General features: G+C 38.6%; 1 protein-coding gene across 13 annotated transcripts in view; it reads right to left on the minus strand.

Moving 5' to 3' along the window:
- Window positions 1-20685, minus strand: part of LCOR (ligand dependent nuclear receptor corepressor) — an 89258-nt gene that overhangs the window by 54238 nt on the left and 14335 nt on the right. For 5 of the 13 annotated variants that reach the window (XM_080402370.1, XM_080402366.1, XM_080402360.1 and 2 more), the window contains exons 2-3: window positions 3497-3562; window positions 2993-3072 (exon numbers count right to left, since the gene is read on the minus strand). The exons of 2 other annotated variants lie outside the window; for them this stretch is intronic. Coding sequence is in view for 4 of the 11 variants with exons in the window: in XM_080402366.1 (XP_080258492.1) it covers window positions 2993-3072; window positions 3497-3562 (146 nt within the window). In the remaining 7 variants the exon portion in view is untranslated. Of the gene's footprint in view, window positions 1-2992; window positions 3073-3496; window positions 3563-5139; window positions 5234-17133; window positions 17227-20685 lie in introns of all 13 variants that reach the window. 6 more of the 13 variants (XM_080402361.1, XM_080402371.1, XM_080402362.1 and 3 more) reach the window with 3 other exon arrangements.

Here is a 20685-nt window from a genome sequence, read left to right on the forward strand (position 1 = left end):
ATAATTATTCCACTAATCCAAAAGGAGGTATTGGTAGAGATGTACTCATTGGAAAAAAAGGCCAGCCATAGCGCCACAATGTTTTAATATGTGGTTTGTGGCTGTCTTGCTCCCAGCTACAACATCAATGACACACTTTTTAATTCTGTGACCCAGCAGTACACAAGCACAAACCCAGATCATTCCACCCTGCCCAGTTCTTTTCCTAAAAAGGTAAGAGGATGCACATGAACAACAACAAAAAAAAGCAGAATAAAGGATGTAGCACAGAAAGCACAACTGCTACCAATTCGTGTACAGAAACAGACAGGTTTTAGCAGTTACAGTAGACTGAATCTGCAACTCCCTAAAAAGAAGGTATCTCTAAAATAAAGATATCAGTACAGATGTTAAATAGCAGAGATTTCAAATAAACTATTACCATTTCTAATTTAGTTCAGTCCATCAGATGAAGACTGCCCATCATTTGGCTAAATACCAAATGAAGTTACAAGCTTTTTTGTAACAATTAAGTCTCTGGTGTTTCAATTCAAATTATGATGTTAAATCCATACTATTTGAAGGCTCTCATAAACAAGTCATATTTAACTCTGCATTGCAAATTAATGACATAAGCAACAGCCAGCAGTGCAGCAACTTGGTGTACCCACAGAGGAAAGGAAGCACTCCCACTCTGCCATCTCTCTCAGCGGACATACAAGAACTCACTAGGTCTAAAAGGACCCATATTCTTCCCTTAAGAACAAAACAAAACAAATAAACCAAAAAAGCTCCAAAAAGCCAAAACCAAACAGAACTGATATAGAGGCTGGGGGGCAGGAAGGAGAAAAAAAAACCACCACCACCACCATCCCACCCACCCCCCAAAAAAACACAAAAACCCCCACAACCAACCTAGAAAAAATCCTGTATACTCCAAGGAAGCCCTGTGCCAAGCATGAGGAGAATCACCAAGATTAAAAGAGAAGCCACAAGTCTGATTTGAATGGACTGGTTCACCACCTGTCCCCACCCCCCCAGCCAATGATCCCTGGTCATGCAGCACAGCAGCATGCATACAAAGCTCTCTTTGCTGTCCCTGTTTATCAATCAGCTGTAAAAAAACCCATATGGTTTAAACAGGTATTTTTGGCTACTGAAAATGTAAAGTGACACAAATTGCTTGGGTTTTATTTATAAAAATTATCCTGCTCCAGCCCACAGTGGCTGACTGACACTACCACAGCCTTTCTTAACTCACATTTCTCTCCAGCCTGCTCAGAACTCATAATCCCTTCACCTAGCACCTTTGCCTAGTGATGCTGCACAGCCCTGTGTGTTCTGTGTCAATCTGTACACAATCCTTAAGCCTCCTTAGACCCCCGATGCCAAAATACCATGGAGCACAACAGATGTGACCACATCTGCATCTTTTCTTTTAGCCATTTAAAAGCTACCACACAGTACAATGGAAAACCATGTGAGGATCTTAACATAAATGATAACTACCACTAGCATAAGGAATACATTCCCAGTCTTTCAGCAATACTCACAATCACGGACTACACTTCACTATGTAAAACTAGAAAGAAAAGCTTAGCAAAGTACATGAAAATATAAATAGTGGCATCTCAGCTTCTGTCTAAAGGTTGTATAGAAGCCTGAAAAAGACAGGATAACCATGCCTAATCAGCATACTATACGGTAGGTATTCGTGTTCTTACTTTTTGTCTTCACCTAACAATCACAGATTTTCAGGGGCTTTATTTTAGTTACAGTGGACCTATGAGGACAACTGAGATGTAAACAGTCTTTTTGAAGATCTACCCATACACTGTTAGATTCTCCCATACCACAACCAGTCTCTGACCCTACCACAAGATAAATTTCTGAATCAATTCAGTGACTTTACTAGAACTGTGCTAAACACTGAATTTTGTCTTTTTGTGAGATGACATAAGTCAAACAAGACAGAACTCCTTACAGCACAAGCATCCACACAGCTTACCTGCTACCACTGTCGGTGAAAGAAAGTATTATGCCCTGCATCTGGTGTGAATGCAAGCATTCCTAACCCTCCTCCCATGCCTTAACTAAAACTGTAATACAAAAACAAGCATAAACTGGCAACATGACAAGTATCACTGTCGGCAAGGTACTTCTTTTATGAACAAGCCACGCAGCCAAACATGTTAGCTGCTGCAGAGGAAAGAGTGCTTTTGCTTCATCCCTAAGTTGATAGAGATCCACTCTGCGTGTTACTTTACATTGTGCAGGAAGAAGTAGTAGTTACAAGTTCTGGCGAATGAAGTTTTGCCAAGACAGATGAGCCTTCCTTCCTATGCTATAGAACAATCATTATTTCAACACATGGCCTGAGCAACAATCATGTATAGCATGATAGCCTTTGTTTCATACGCAGCTATAATCTCGTTAAGAAAACAAACTGCAAGTTTATTATGTTGGCAAAGCTGACTTGTCCACATTTAGGCTCTGACTTGGTTATAAACAAGCATAGTACAAAACCTACCATACATATTAGACCTTTAATAAAAGGATACGGCCCACTGGGAAAGAGATTCCAAGATACAGAACAAGACTCTAGGTTGTTAAAATGGACCACATTTCCATACTGAAGATAAGCCCAGCATCTGACTGTAGTAAACATGCACAAGGCACAGTTTGGCCCCCTTGGGAAAGGTATCATGATCCCAACAAGATCTCTTACAAAGAACTCAAAAAAACCAAAACAAACAAAAAACACTAAACAGAATGAGTCACTACACAGAGAGGAAAAAAAATATCTGCATCACACACTACAAAGAAAAAGTTGCAGAGAAGAGGCAAGACTGTTCATTACCTTGCACTATTTTAATTCAGAAAGCCTTTTTTTCTGAAGGAGGGGAAAGGGGTAGGAAGTACAGATTTTCTATGTTCAGTTAACTAGAAACAGCAAACTCCCTCCCTTTGTCCCTCCCCTACAACTACTAGCTTCACACATCTGCATTGTTACCTTCACTTTTTCTCTTCTCAGGCAGCAGAAAAGACAATTTTCATCAAAAGACCAATCAGAAACACCTTCAGGCTCACAGTCTGTAAATCAGAGGAATAGCAAATTACTTCATATTCATAAACCGCGACACAACTGGAGCCAAAAGAGAAATGCCGAATTAAAGACCTGTTTCACAACATTCTTGCCTGCATTCTGAGGATGCAGACTTCATTTCGGCCATTTTTCTAAATCCCCAGATTACCAAACTGTATACATTTTATCTATGCACAACAAATCTGTTTTTCTGAGCACTGCCAAATACACTCCCAGCTACATAAAGATGAACGCACACTCATTAGTAATTTTAGCCAATATGAAACTAACTGTGAGCACTGCCTGGGGGAGGGGGGGAAAAAAAAAAAAAAGCAGAAATCACCACGGTAACACACATTTTCTAGAGGCAGAGCTGGGGCTGCTTCTGTCATTAGAAATGCAGAACAAGATACAAACATAGAGATTGAATACCTTTAAACAAACTGAGATCTTTTAATAATCCAGGTCCAAACAGGCCTTCTAGAATACTTTCAAACCCTAAAAGCAAATAAAAGAATTGTTAGCTTTCTAGATTAAGTACGTCACTACAAGAATATTCACAATAGCAGTTCTATATTTATCTGTTCCAAGAACAGAACTCAACGTGTTTTCTCTAAGTATTACAAGAAACATGGGTCAATTGTGATGACTGAATTACTGACAAATCATAGCACAATCTAGAGTCCATCGACTCCTGTACTTTTGTAAATAGCTAGGTTAAAAACAAAGAACATTACCACATTGAAATAAACCCTTTTGAAAAGAAAATAGGAAGCTGTACATTCTACAACATGACCAGGTAGTTTCTATATGAAAAAAATTCTCTCGCCTAAATCTCCAAACTAAAATAAGGTACATTTTCCCCAATTTAAAAAAAAACATACATTCTTCCATCTGAGTGGCATTCAGTTACTTTTCTGAATTTCAGCAAATGTTAGAATCTGTGTTTCCAGAAGAGTTACAGGATTGAGGAGATAAAATTCAAAAGGAAAGGGATTCAGCAGTGCCATGCCACTAAGGAACCAATTTCCAATCGCAGATCCACATCTAAGATACACAGTGCGATCTACTTCAATGCCATGATTTATGCCTCACTTAAAAGAAATCTAACCAATTTTAGTTTATTCCAAAAGAGGAAAAACCTTTACCGAAATTACTGCCATTATTTGGAAATGTTAAATCAATATTACACTAAACCCCTGCTGGCAGTAAAATCTACAGAGCTATTAACTACGCAATACTGTGAGTAGACAGGTTAGCAGAGTGAATATGAAAAGTACAAAGAATACTTTAAGGGGGACAGACAAATTCCACCTGCTTATAAAAATGGGTTCCAAATATGACCATAAAACTCAAGGCTACAACTTACTGTATGGCGTCTCCCCCATTTAACACTTTTGCTTTGTAGGTTTAGTAACAGTTTGCATACATCTAGGTGCAGCTTCTCCTACTTGCCTAAATCTTTTGAGAGGCAGAGGAAATGATAAAAAAAAAAAAAGACACAAAAATACAGTTTCAAATTTAGAGAAACTTGCAGGGTGAATCAGGGACAGATAAACTACCTGAAATAGTCACTTTAAGAAAACAGTCGAAATCTAAATGATCACATGCCATGAAGGAGATCCATTATTACATTGCAAAAGAGCAGTCATTCTAAAATAACTCTGACTTTATACAGACCTAATATCAAAGCTATCTTTTGGAACGCATACCTCAAAAGGAAAGGACAAGTAGCATTACACCCCCTCCCCGGGTGTCAGCAAGAGTGCCAGAGCACTAGCATCTTCAGATATCAGATTCAGAACCCTAGAGAATTGGCGGCCTGTAACACAACTTAGATGGCCAAAGTATTGCTGGGGTACACCACCATCCTTGATCTAATATCAGAGGCTGACACTAAAAATCTAATCTCAGAAAGGACCAAGCAAAGAATAAAACAAAACCAACCAAACAAAAGAAAACAAACAAAAATTGAGTGACGGTGAAATAACAGTCAAGAGTAAAGAGAAACAGGGAGAAATCAGAAAACAAGGTGGAAGAGGAGAAACTAGAAAAAACATCTCATTGAACAGCACCTTGTCAGGCAGAGAAGTAGCACTGCCTCCAAAAAAAGCCAATTCAGGCTTCAGGAAGTGGCAGGAACAGTGGGAAAGGGCCGACCAACCTGACCTAGAAGAAAAATAGGAGAATCAGGGTATTGACCCATAGGTTTATAATGCTGACTCTTTTATGGGTAGTGATCCCTCAGAATTTGTATCTGAAATGAAACCTTGAAAAAAACAGCTAATCAATCTCATTCTTTACCCTTTTGTTTAAAAAATTATATTATATATATAAATAAAAATCCAAAGAGCTCAGAAATTTTACTCAAACTCACGACTCTTAAAATAGTAACTGCCAGTGACTCATGCCCCACAGTTTGCCATGCATGCAATTGCACACTGAAGTCCCTGCCAAGTTTTACAGCCTGGATATTGTACAATCATAGTTTGCTAGCCCACTGTTCTCAGTGATGCTAATGCCACTCGGGTTTTATTAATATTAAATATTGGATTTAGCAGTTGCATAGCAACAGCAGAACATCTTATGTGTAATGCTTGACATTAAAAAAGGCAAATAAGGGAAGTATGAATGTATTCAAAAATTATACTAAAGACTGGCAAAACTGCCATGAAGCTGAGCCCTATTCCCCCCCAAATGCAAAGTGCAATGCAGTAAAGACAGTATAAGCCCTGCAATGTAGTATTCAGTCATTCAGGACTCCAAAAGAGCAACTGTGTACAGTTAATCATGCATAATACATTGAAAACAAAATCTTGAAAAAGGAGCTGCCTACTTTTTATAGTATTTTTTCTCTCCATTGTCACTGCTCTTAGAAGCTTGAAAAGAACATTTCTTTTCCCACCGACTGTCCTTTTCCATTTGGCAGATGATATTTTCCTGCATTTCAAATGGAACAGAAATTAACATGGCTGCCTCTCTTGAATTCCAGTTTCTATATTTTCATCATCTGTATTTCAGTGTCTGACAGTTCACAGCAGCTGAAGAGCAGGGCCAGTGGAAAAGTTGCAGGAATAACAGAATTAGAAAAGAGAAAAAGGGAAGAAGATCCCAGTATTTCAGAGCTTTCTCTTAGATACATTCCTCACAATTAAAGCAACCATATATTTAACCCTTATAATGTTACTGGTGACCTACACAAGGAAAAATGTCTTTTGGGTGTTAGTGTAAGAATTTAGAAAAAAAGGTGTTTGTTCTTTTTAAAAAAATACATTTACAAAGCATAAAACATCTTCTCTACCTCAGAAGGCTTGCCAGCAAGTGAAGAATTAGGAAAAAAAAAAAAAATCCCATAAAGAACAAAGAAAACCCTTAGTACTGGAGCAAGGGTGGAATAACTTTTTAAACGTAGAGGTTGTTACACACTTACTACTATTCTACAATTTTTTGTTCTAAAAGTAAAGCAATATTTAAAAAACATTCTTTAAAATGTCCTCTGACAAAACTTTTATGCTAGAGGTAACAAACACAAAAATTAAAACTAAAAAAATAGAAAACAAAAAGAGAGAGTTGACTATACAGTTTTCAGTATGGTCAAATTTCACTAGTTTTGTCTCTGCACCTAAATAGTTTTATTTTCACCTTTTCTGGCATTTTCATCCTCCCTTCTGTAACCAAATATTTTAAGTCATAAATTTAAACTGTAATTATAGTTTGCTGCTTAAAAATTTACCTTCAAGCTTTGCAACAACAAAAAATAAAATCCAGTTAGATCCTCATGTCTTTTGCCTTAAAACTGAGAGCGCTTGTAATGATGAAGTAGCTACCAGGCTCCTTGAGATAACACTATTAGAGAAGTTGATAGTCCAAGACAGTACTTTACTAGCTGATCTCTAGCAAAGTGGATAAGCCAAAGACACATTCAACCCTTTAAAAAACAGGAATGCAAGATCTTCAGGAGATAGGGATGCATTTCTGGACTGCCACTAACACAGAGCCTAGCATTTCAAACAATGCTTTTTTTTTCCCTGCAACAGCACAGCTCAAACATACCCTTTAATACTCACTACATAATTCAGCCCTACATACGTATCTAGTCAAAGCAGTAAAGCTTGTACCACTAATTAGAATTCAAATAATTTTGAGAGTAGTAAAGAAACGAAAGGCCACAATCCACCTTTACTATTACATAAATTATTAAAGAACTCCAAATAAACGGGAACATAGCAAGGACCCTGGAGGAAGAAAATAAAACCCAACATACATAGTTATCAACTCCTCAGCCCTAATCTCTGAATATCGATTTGTAAGCTAGATCTCAATAGACTAAGTAAGTACCAGGCAGGGCAGCAGTTAAGTATAATAGATTTGTAGACCAACTCCAACAGAAAATAAGGTAACTGATTCATCAGCATTTATTTATAATAAGCAATCAGCCTAATACATAGCACTTTGCACTTTAAAAGGACAACTTCAAAAAGCTGGAAATAAGGTCAAATCAATTAAGACAACAGTTGTCTACATCTTTTGTTTTAATTTCTTAACTATTTAGGAACTTTATACTAGAAACCCTCAAAACAGTATCATGGGGAAAAAAAAAATTGGACCTGTTCATTAAAAAGAAAACAAAATATCCCACACAAAACCCCCAAAAATCCAAAGCCACAGTGCAACTAAGAGCAAAAGCACAGAGGAGACAAGAGGTTGGAAAAAGGGAAAGAGGGATTCAAAGCAAAGAACATAAATCAAAATTCAGAATGTTACAAAGGTCAGAGCAAAGAGATAAACACAGCTTTGAAGTAAGCAAAGATAAAATCAAAAAGAAGGTACATATGCATGTTATCAAAAAAAAAAGTTTACAAGAATATGGTAGTATATTAACATTCAACAGAATGGCATATGATCATTCAACAAAACCTATCAAGGTGCTGTTATTTAACATTTTTAAGTTAACAGTCTTGAATTGCAATGGAGGTGATTTTTTTTTTTTCCTGGAAGTTACTCAGAGAATGTTTGCAGCAGTGTTTAATTCCAGAAAGTCTTGGAATATTGAGGAAGTTCCCATGGGCTGGAGGAAAAAAAAAAAAAAAAATCATCCCTTTGAAATGTCAAAACATTAAATAGGTAAGTACTGGGGTCTCAACTTGGTAAAGGTTTTCAAAAACAAGAACAGCTCAGAGGACTACTGAGGAATTAACAGCAAAAACAGTGTCAATCAACATGAGCTTACAAAAATTACTTAATTTTACTTTTATGAAACAAAATTTCATTAACAACAGTAACAGGTTTGATAGAATATTTTTAGATTTACGTAACATTTTTGGGCCGACACAACACATTTTGACTAAAACCAGCCAGGAAAAAAAAATATTAAAAAACCCAACCAAAACAAAACAAACAAAAATCAGCCAAATACATATAAACCATTTTAAAAATCTATTAAGTGACAACTCTTGAAATGTTGGTGTCAATGAGAAACCACTGCTAGCGAGGTCCATCAAGTATTGGTTCTTGGCCCTCTGTCATTTAACATTTTAGTTGGTGACTTGGAAGAAAGCAGTCACTAAATTTGCAGGATACACAAAGACAGAAAGAACAGCAAATAACAAAAGGCCCGGGTCACAGAGGCTGCTTACCAAAGCAAATGCAATTAAACACTACTTCTGAAGGGTGGTGGAGGGGAATGAAGAAAGCCACAAAACACACATCTCAAACAGGAAAAATAGCTCCTCAAAGACATACCCAGATCCAGCAGCTGAAATCAGAAGCTGATCAAACTCAGCCAGATATTAGACACTCTTAATTTTACAAGTGTCCAACTAAAGACACAAGATATGCACTCCAGGACCAGACTGACGCTTTCCCTACCTTAGGATTCTGGAGGTGTTATTTAGGGAAGCGTGGGCTGGCCGCTAAGATCTATTCCCCTTGTACTCTCCCCCAGCACTTACATTCATCATGATAGGAGTCTCATTAACTAGTAGGAAGCAAGAGCCACCACCATCACATCAGGTTCTTATTGGATTTCTCGTGCCTAGATTTTCTGGTCAAGATTGGATATATTTATCCACAGCTATGGGATTTGAAACAGGAATTAATTCAGAAAAATCCTACAGTCTATGTGTAACACGGGAATTCTGTCTCTTTCAGGACAAAAATCTATTAAACTTGAATGTTTCAGTCACAGGCATCTTAATAGAAAAGCAAGACCAAGCAACAAGGGAGGAGAAAAAAAAGTCACAGGATAGTTATTAATATACACCAAATCTCAGGACATGCATGTAATTATAAGTTGAGAATATTCTTTTATTCATGCAACAAAATAAAAGAAACTCCCATCCACCTAGATGAGCGATCTCGTTATCTGAATGGAGCCCAGTTAAGTACTCCAACTACCAGTTAAGTCAACTTTGTCTTAGCTTCCTGGGCAGCAAAGAAAAAGCTGTGCATCTTCAGCAATTTCTCAAAGTTCATGCTTCCACATTCTTGTTAACGGAACTGCACTGCTCAGGGACTTACTGCAGACACCCCTGCTCCAGAGACAACAGATGCCTTAGTAAATCCAAGGTCTTTCCAGGGACCTTAAATATCAATAACCTGGTTCTGTAAGAGCAATACAGACATATGTACAAAAGAAAACAACTAAGGATATTAAGACAGGTACTGTTTAAAGTAACAGGTATAACCAAGTCCTATATAGCAACACGTAGCTCTTCTATAGTTTTTTTTCACCAGAACATCTTGTGTTCCCAAGACAAAATATGTGGTATCATCTGCTGAAGTCCCTAAACAGGCCCTCGGAGCTCAAGAGAAAAAGAATCCTTTGGCCTTAGACTAATGTTTTATTCACTGTAGAACAGCATCTCCAGTAGAGAAGTTACATTTGAAGCCAACAAGGTACATGTTTTGTCAAACAGCCATTTCACTGTTACAGTAACTCACCACAGCAATAAACTGAGAAATCAAAAAAGGAACAAAAACATATGAACAGTACTTATCTGCTGCCATAGCAGAAGTACTTCTGAGCATCCATTCTGCAAGACTTCATTAAAATTCCACTAATGGTCTGTAATTTTAATAAAGAAGCTGCAGCAGGCCATCCTCAGTCTTTTCTCCAAGCATCCCTCTCAACCAAGCAATTCCTTTTCCTCAGAGAATCAGGCCTAGGCACATTTTCTCTGATGCAATATCAAACTTGCAGCAAGGCATTTAAAAGTTAATGAGCTAAATATGACAGAAATCAGCTACATATCTCAACTACAGTACTGCAATGCACTTGCCTTCACAACAGGAAAGAGCCCTGCCAAATCCCCTAAACGGGGTAAGATCTCTCCCCTCTGCAGGGGAGAACAGAGAAGCAAAGAAAGCAAGTTATCAGGCTGCTTTGCAGTGATAGAAATGGAAACAGGTCTCCCCATCCTACATTGGCACTCTTAACTGGCAGATTATCTCACCGTTTACAACTGAAAAGTCACCCCCAAGAAAACCCAGACGTGACAAGTTATAAAGCTTGTTGTGAGAGTACAGAGTATAGCAAGGCAAAAGGCATAATGCAGACAATCACCTGTCCCACTCCTACAAGGAATATTTTTGTGTGTGTGATATATATGTGTGTGTGTGTGTGTGTGTGTGAGAATTGCATGAAGGCATGCAACCATCTTATCTCTAACCATAAGCCTCAGTAGCAGAATTCAGAAAAAGCCAAGGACTCTCTGCAATGGCTGTCTCAACATCACCTCAAGATACAGCAACTGCTCTGGCAGACTGAGCTGTAATCTTCATGTGGATTTGCGGGGGTGGGAAGATCCTCCGATTTGTAGATACGGCATCACTAATCTGGCTAGTTGTTCAGGTTGGGGGTTGTGGGCTTTTGTTTCACATTTTAACTCAAGATCAGGAGGTTTATTATACGACTATCTGGTTTTCTTCGCAGCCAGTCACCACCAATATGCAGGACCTGACTGGAATCTTCTCATGTAAATACATGCATTTTATTACTTTAGAAAATAAACCAGAAAATACAGATATCACAAAATGGCAAAGCATGACAGCAGAAGAATCTCAGTAACTACCAACTTTTTATGTATTCTTAAAAAGTCAGTTTTTACTTAATGGCAGAATAAGATATAAATTAAAAAAAGAAAAAAAAGCCCCAAACAAACTTTAACACTAAAAAGTGAAGTGGGAGTTGTTTCTCAGTATCTCAATTCAAAGACGGTGCTTATTTGTTCAATTCCAGGTCTAGAGTTCCAGCAGGCAACCAGGTACAACTTTCACTGAGAAGAAACTATATCAGCTAGCTAGAAGTTTATAAACAGATTAAGAGAATCAAATAGCCCAAGAAAGAGTGCTCAATAGCATCACCACAGAACAGAAGTTTTTATACAGAGACCCAAATGTTTCTCAAACTCAGGGCTATTTTTTCCATATCCAATAGTGTTGCATTTTTATTGCTGCAAAATAAAAACCTTCAAACTTTTTGCCTGTTGGAGACCACATGTTAATGCTTCACTCCCAAGCAAAGTTAAAATGACGTTCATTAATTACCAGTGTTTATCCCCATATCCCATGCTCCCCTGGCAGAAGCATAAGAATAGCCTTGCAAAAGACAGAATTTATCTGCCTGGAAAATGCCTCCCACACAAGAGAAGATTTCCAGCAACATCTATTCACTGCTCCACTTTATTTCCTGGCCATAGTAATGCTCATTCCACAAATCAGCCAGTATCAGGTGTGCTGTCAGAAACAGCATGCCACAAGTATGTATAGCAGAGGCCCAAGTCAGTTTAAACCGTAGAGGAACCCTCCCTCTCCATCAAAAGTTGTATATGTGGAAGCACAGGACACCAGTGCCTTCCAGCCCAGCCACAAAAGATACACATTGGCATGGTGCAGAAGTGTGAGTTAGAGTGGCTGAGATACTAGCGACATTTCATATTCCATAGCAGCCCTATTTGAAGAGGGTTGCCTTCCCCCAGCAACTCAGTCCTGCCCCACATCATTCTGTTTGCAACACACAGCCACCTACTTAAACAATTCAGCTAAAAAACAGCCCAGAAAGGGTAAGCACAAGCTGCTGAATTCATTTAAATGAGGACTACTAGCAGAAAAAAGCTCTACCAAACCACAGCTTTGATCTAGCAAACCCTTGGAGTGTGACTCTGTTTTTACCTCCTTTATCACAGGAGGTCAGTTATATCATCATTCATTACTGAATTAACTCAATATATTCTTCTCTTCTTTCTGGATCTCAAAAAAAAATCTACATAGATTTTTAAAATCTATGCAGGACTCTGCAAAGGGAAATGAAAATGTGATTCTACTTAGGAAACTAAATATAGTTGTATCACCCATCACTGAAAATCGATGATCTTCCACAAATAGCATAGACACGTGAAAGTTTATTGAATGTTTCTTAGTTGAGAGGTGAATACACTAAGCTCACCTGTAAGGTAAAAACTGCCAAGGGCTTTTTTATTCTGTTATTTGTGATTGTAAAATCTGTCTGATGTTAAATCACCACAATAAGCCACTACATAATTGCCCCAATGAAGAGTATGCCTTCTGAATCCAGCTAGCTAACAGCATCTTGAAAAATCTTATATGCCAGTATATCTAAATTCTGATAAAGAACCTAACAGAAGAAAAGAAGAACCTAACAGAAGAAAAGAAGAACCTAAATCACGGGAATGAAGCTGAATGATCGCTACAGTGAATATGAAGCACACCTGATGTTTTGAGAAGGCTTCCCAGAAACTCTGGAAAAGTATCCTTAGCCTTTTCAGATGGACTGTTCAGTTTTGTCTCAACAGAAAGGATAACCTAGGTGAAATCAGTGGGTGATGCAGGCAGCTACACATAAAAGAAAGGGTAACTGAAAGCAGGGCAGGGGGGCAGAAGTTACCCACTTTAAACAAAAAAAAAACTAAACCAAACAGATCAGCGCACAGAGAGAAGTGTCTTAACACTGAAAGACAGGAGCACAGAATTTGTACTAACTACAGAGCAAATTACAGTGACCAGTTGTCACCACTGATGTCACATTTGAAAGTACACTTCAAGCAGGGCATTTGTGAGTCTATGACACAAGGTGCAAATGCAAAGGGAGCACAACTAAGCCTAACAGCCCCCTCCAGTTTTATGGTCATTTGCACGACAACAGTTATCAAGAGCACAATGACAACTCTTGCACACAAGATATAGCTGCGTTACTATTGTTACTCCTGTGTCGATAGAACTAAATACTAGCAGAAATATTCTTACCTATCCTTCATTCACTCCTCGGGTTATGCTTATGCACTAAAGAATCTGCAAGCCCTGATATTCCTCCGGAAACAGAGAAACATAAGCACAGCTGCTGACAACTTTGTAACAAAAGACTATAGCAGCAAAACAATTTGGTGCCGAGTAAGTTGTGGGAACTGAAATTGCCAGATGTGATGCAGCATTAGTCAGTGTAGACTGAAAGCAGTGAACCTTCTTTAAAAAAAACAACACACAGATGCAAGAAACTGCAGTAAACGGCTATAAGACAGCCTGGCCTTCGGGGTTTAGTGGAAATTTTCACAAAGAGCAAGTGACTGATAAATCTCTCTCTCACTTCTGATGTCATGTAATGTTTACCATCATTTCATGTAGCAACTCTTTCAATCTTACTAACATTTTAGCTTCAGATACACGTCATCAATTCTGTAAACTATGCCTGCAGATGTGCTTCTCAGGAGAAGCACCTGGTTTCTGTAAGGTATTTTGTGTCCAGCTACAACTGGGATTACACTGAGCTTTTCTTTTTCCTCCTTGACAGCAACACGGGACAGAAGAAAGGCTACTTAACATCAGGCATTTCTATTCACACTTTTCACTGGCAATACAAACAGCTGTACAGGTGCATACAGAAGACAATGGGGGGGGGGGGGGGAAATCAAGTTTTGCTTGCCTTATTTCTGGACAGGAACAATTTTCTGGCCTAGCCCAGTTATGTCAGCAGGAACAAGTGGCAGGACCAGGGACAGCTTCAACAGCAATACTGCTGAAACCAAGACCTGTTTGATTTCCTCGTTCGCTTTCTCAGATTGCCTTTCCCTTATTCAGATTTGAGACAGACATCTGAAGTAGGTACTGGATCACTGCTGAAGACTGTAGTCAGAAAGAAATCCCTTGGGACTGGAGTGATGCAAAAGTCACATGACAGAGAACACATCTTTTATGATGGCCATTCAGCATTTCAAAGTTACACCCGAGTATCTTTTCTGTGAAGCTACAGTGAATTTAGTGTCTACAGGTATATTTAACAGTTTACGCTGCACTTAACTGAGTTATACACACAGTAATTTCAGCTCCTATCATCACCTAGGCCTTCCTCAAGCCAAGCAGTTCTGTGCAGCTTTTTGACACTGCCCAGACTTCTCCATCTCATTTACTCCAGACCTTCTAGAATTCCCGAAGTACAGCACGTTATTGGCCTTTCATAGTTAAGGAAGTAAAACATTTAATCCATTGCACTTTGGTTGAGGCCACCCACTTCCCTCATAATTTTTGTTTTCAGTCTAGTTGGAAGTTCTCTGCTTGAAAGCAGCATGTGTGATCTGAACTTAAGACAGCAGTCCCACACTTTCTGCATACTAAGTTTCTCAATGTCACTGAATTACAGCAGAAGCTTAGAATATGTTCAAGTTAATCAAATAATGGGTTTCTAGTCAAGAACATCAAACTGTTATAAAGACAAACATCTGGAGATCAGCCTTCTAGAACAACCAGCCTTGCTCCAATTTCATAGTTGCTATGTCAATAAAAAGGTCTTAGCAGACCTGTTACTGCCTCAGGTCTGTTTGAAGAATGGAGTCTCTGTTTAGGACATCCAGTAGATCTAAAAACAATTATTTGATGCTAAGTGAAGAAACACTGGAGATCACTCAGCCTTCTAAGAAACTGCCTACCACAGGCCTTCTCTTCAAAATCTGAGTTAAATTTTCCAGGTAATCCACACACACACTTCTCAAACTCAAACTCAGCATTCCACGTTACATTGTATTTCTGAATCCCATGGAGACCAAAATATCAGTAACAACCTCTATATGAAGAAACAAGAGAAACACTTCACAGTTTTGAGTGCCACTTCGCTATAAAAGCTTTAGTTTTTCACATGAGAGTCACTGTCTACTTACACCCAAAGCAGTTCTTTTTGTAACTTCTGAACACTACTTTCAAAGCAACATCTCAGAAACAGATTTCCTAATCCATGGCTAGGAACTGCCGGCAGTACAGCCATATAAACAGGGAAAGAATTTGATACTAACTGCGCTTCTGCAAGCGACATGGTAACCACCTAATCCTGAGGGATTAAAAATCTAGATAGCCGTAACAGATACACAATGTTACAAGACAAGTTGATGTCTATGACACTTTGTAGATATCTTCCCTTAAGGTCATTTTTTCCCTACAGATTTCTTCATACCTAAGTTTCTCGGGGGGGGGGGGGGGGGGAAGGTACCATGCACATGTAATGAACAAAGTATGGCACAGAGTTAACAAATTGCCAAATACAGTGTATGCAAGAAGCATTAATAACAATTTAATGCAACTGCCTTGGTCCCCACTACTGTCAATTTTATACTTTAAATCCTATTAAGGTTATATCAGATATAGCCAAATTTTTTAGAAGTGTTCTTTGACACTAGAAACATTTCCAGGCTCAAGGAATATTAGACTTCTAGAACACACTGTGCTTCACCAGATTTAATAAAATAAACAATAGTACTCAGTAAGTCTCAAATTCCCTTGAAAAGCTTGTAAGCAACCGTAAGAAACTTGCTTTTCTATAAAATCACAGGAATAACACCAGAAGGGGTGAGTGAAGAAATCTGCCACTAAAACAAAATGCAGTGGGATACCAGAACAAGTGTTGCAAAACACTACATTTTCCTAGCACTAGTTCTGAGAACATCTGTCAGAGTATCTAAGGTAAAGAACTGAAATCTTACCTAAATCTATTACCTATATACAGAGCTGGACAGTACAAATGAAAATCCAAGCAGAGAAACTATAACCAATTACTTTAAACTGTTAGCCAAGAAGATTGGCAACAGTTTTAACAGAAGAAATTCAAACCACACAAAGAGAATGCTCCTTTCACTTACATGAGGAAAAACCAAAGTGCACTGCAAAACTAAGGGTATAGAGGAACCTGCAAAATCATCAGCTACACAATGAACATTGTACTCAGCATCAAATTCACTTCACTACTGTAAACAAGTATTTAAATTACCATTTCAGTAATTAAATTAGATATAGTAGTTGAATACATGAGACACTCCAAGAGGTGTCAGAGTCAAAAAAACATATTGAAAAATAGCCGTTAGTTTAACACTGACTTCTTTATCTTTGAATTGCTAATTACTGCCAGACAGTTGCTTAACATAACAGAAAACATGAAATCTCATTTTGCAATAACTACACAATCACAAAACACATTTTTAAAGGAAGCTGCATTATAAAATCTACAAAAATAGTTCAGCATAGGGTTTACTCTTCCAGACAACTGGTTCCTTACAAGTACCAGAATAGCGTGACCTGTGATGCAAGGATTCAAGAAACTTCAGTGTGCAATTTTATTTTTTTGTTAACACTTATTTGATGCAAGTATTTCTACACATATTTGACTATTTCAAGTATTTAAACATCTCTCCTAGGGGCTGTATTCATGCATTCAGAAGTCTGAAGTGGTCTTTTACAAATATCTTGAACACAGTCTAAAGGTTTTATATGTTCTTGGATTAACCTACAGTTAATCTTATTAGACAAAGAGCCAAGATTTTCAAGAATGAGTGCTAAAGCTGTAACACTAAATAAGCCTGGCTCATTTAAAAAGCAACCCTGAAATTCTTCCTACTTCTGCCCCCATTTTAAAGTCACCAATAAGCACTAGTCAGATTGCAGAAAAACTTTCTACCAGCAGGCTTCTGAATATGCATAATGCCAATAAAGCTAATTACATTTCAAAAAATAATAATCTATGTGCAATTAAGATACTGGCAACATTTTAATGCAAAAAATTGTTTAAATATACTAACATCCTAGTCTTGGGATATCCAGTCAAGCTACGCAAAGAGATGTGTTTGTCCCTTGCATACTCCCAAATGTGGAAGTAGGATCAGAAACTGGATCTGGAAGAAAGGGTAAACAGCATGTTAGTTAAATTCACAGAGGATACTATGTTTGGAGATGTTGCAAACATTAGTGAAGACAAATACATAAATGACCTAGAGAGAAAATAAAATTAGTTTGGAAACCAAAATGTCTCATGAAAAATAATTTCAAACACTCAATGCAGAGGAAACCCAAGGATGGGGGAAGAAAAAGTAAAGTGAAAGAAACCTAAAAGCAGCAACAGTGGACAGTCAGCTGAATATCTGCATTGAAAACAGTTTGGAGTTGCAGAGGCATCAAACAAAGCAGGGAAACTGAAGTTCTTTCTACAGTCTTTGCGCTAATAACAATAGCCATGTCCTCGCACAACTGCCAGTGACTGAAAAATTCTCCTTCACTCCCAGCAAGTGGAAAGCTCTTCTCAATGGCAAATCAAGTTCTGCAGGAGGTAGGGTTTAATTTTTTTTAAGCAAAGTTAACATACGGTTAGCATAAGCCTACACAGCAGGTTCTTCCAGTACTTCTGCTGCTTGTAGCTTTGTGCAGAACAGGAGGAAGCTAACAAAATGAACCCATTTTTACAGGTGCGACTCAACCTCGTATTGTTCAGATTTATTCACGTGGTCCTTGAGGAAAGAAACCAAAACAGCTACTTCCATGGAAAAACACAAAACGAACCAAGAAAACAAAAAAAAAACCCAAACAAAAAACACTTCACCCTTTACTTTTTCCTTGAAGTTACCTTCCTGAGAATGACATCCACTCATCCATCACAGTAGATGTCTGCACTATCCAGCTTTAAGGGCAAAGGCAACAGGAGGAAACAACTGACTCTACCTTTGGAAAGGCTACAAGAGAATCCCCACCCACAGCAGCCAGATAAATGTAAATGCAGAAGTTTAAGTAACCAGCATACATCTTCAAGGATTGTCAAGCCTTTGCTCTTCAGAAATACTTCCAGGCACAAACTAAAACCCATTTATCCTGCTTCATTCCCAAATGAACAGATTAGGCTAATTTTGCAGAATTTGTTACCCTCAGTAACAAGACTTATGTGAGGCATCCATGCAAATACTTTATACTCAGGGCAGCCCACAGGTCAAATAGGAAATGAAAAAAACAAAACCCCTTTTAATAGAAGTCATCTTTCTGTCTATCATATTGCTGAATATTGGGACAAGCTCTGGCATGGAGGCCTGTGCTTCAGTTTATGCATATCATCATCACATGAACAGGAGACTGAAGGTTTTCCCTCCTCTTGACAACTGCTAAGCTACATGATTTGTGAAATAAGTCATCCTAGGAACAGTCATCTACAGCTTCTGCTTGTGGTGTGATGGCAAGAACAAAGAAACAGTTCCTACCAGTCTGCCTGATCTTTGACAGACTGGTTGGTCCTGCATATTTCAATAGAGATTTGAACGACAGATACCCAGGCATCCCTCAAGCCAAAGGCACATGAAACACAGCTTTTAAAAGTACCGTAGTACCATTTCCAAGCAGTGCAAACTACAGGGACAGTACAGAACAGAGAACCACATCATCTCATTGAAGAACTCAATGCATTTTACAGAGATGTAAGGCTTTGGACATGACAAAAATTAATCTTTGCTTTTTGCACCAGGGAATATTGTCAAGGTATCTATGTAATCTTTTGCTCCTTTTGAAGGATCAGCATTAGCGTGAGGTAAAACTCATGTAGGCAAACTCCAATCAGGCCTACAGCTTCAAAGCAGTCTCACAAGCATATCTTCCAGCAGTAACAGCAATTTGTAGCCCTTTCCTTCTCTGCTCCATCATTCATTTCTACCCCTGCATTCCATCACCTACACTGGTGCCAGTTCATGAGACTGCGCAAGGGATGTGTGATTTTGCATCCCACTCACACTCCCCTTTTTATTTTTTTAAAGGAGTAACTTCCAGAAGTTAACCTTTGCATAAGAATGGCAGTTCAAGCTTAAGACAAAGGTTTAACTGGCCCAGCATCCATATTCCAGTAAGAGTGAAGTCTAAGTGGCCACATAAAGGGTTGCCTTAAACAATGCCATCATGAAAAGCATGCCCAGCAAACCCTGGAGTACATCTGCTAAGGAACTACAAGTGTAGCTACTGCTTAAGAGACTGTTCAAGAACAGAGCATGCACTTACTCTGATTTGTTAAACGTGTAACTGCTTTGGACTCCTTGTAAGTGAAACACATGGGAGGTGTATTACAGTGAAGATGCTGGCGAATCAAGACCTATTAGAACAGAAAGGAGCTAGAATCAACAATACTATGTGCTGCATAGGTTTTTGCAGCATGCTGCTGAGAACAGACAAGATGTAGGAGCAGGCTAGATTCAGGCTCCTGCAGAAGAGACCACCTCACGGGCGACAACGCTCCAATGGAAGGCAAAGGGCTCTACTGCTGAATGAGCAAACAGATGCGTTCTGAGAATGGTTCTTACTCCAGTTCTCTCTCTGAAACACCGTGCTGGTCTGACATAGCCCTGTTGTGTTGCTTGGTCAACTGTCAAAAGAGCTGCTGGCTGACAAATCTCAGCAGATGAATTCAACACAAGTGCTGAACTGCCCTTAGCTCTACCCATTTTTTTGCCCTGGTGACTCCTGTTTGGAAGCAAGCCCTATGACAACTTTCAACCTTGCCTAAACACAAATCCCTAAACTAGCAGCTGTGCTGAATATGCATTCTGACCGGCTGACCACACAGAAAGCTCAGTCCAAACCTGCTCAGCTCATAGATCTTGTGATCAACCCACGTTATCCCCACAGTGGTAGGGACTGTCTCTTGGTGAAAAGGGAAGATATTGAACTAAACCAAGAATGCTTCACAGTAGTCTGATGTAATGAGGTATCAACTACCCTCAGGAGGTTTCCATAGCTAGAAATCTACTGCCCCTGCCAACTGGGAGAGTGCTGCCCTTAAACAAGGTGTTTCAGCACTGGCCCATCTCTCCAGCTAGCATCATAAACCTAAAGGTATACAGTACCCTTTCATTAAAGCCCAAATATGCAGATCAGTCAAATGGGTAAACAGAAACCCTTCCTTTAAGCTAACATTCAAAAGTGTATTGACCCTAATCCAAAAGGAGGACTAAGATTACCATTATGCTGTATGAACCAGAATGAAGAAATACCTATGAGAACCACTACTAAGGAATATAAATATAGATTCAGCTGTTTTCATCTCTGGAAACCACCTTTTGCTGACAGCAACTAGTGATGACCCTAATGCTTCCATTACAACATCAGCTTCTCTGTAATATTCTGTTAATTTTATGAAGAGTAAACACATTGGATATAAGATTTTTGTCCACTCACTGGAGACATACTGCAACTTGATGCTCATTCACTAGAAAGGCAGCATCAAGAGCAGAATGAAGTTTGCCCGACTCAATTGCTTTAAAGGAGGAAAAGAAATTCAACAGCAGTAAAATGCACACGCATGTAAAATGTATGATTGCAAAATGTTCCAT

This window comes from Falco punctatus (genome assembly GCF_963210335.1).
Source record: "Falco punctatus genome assembly, chromosome: 9".
In the NCBI taxonomy this organism is placed as follows: Eukaryota; Metazoa; Chordata; class Aves; order Falconiformes; family Falconidae; genus Falco; species Falco punctatus.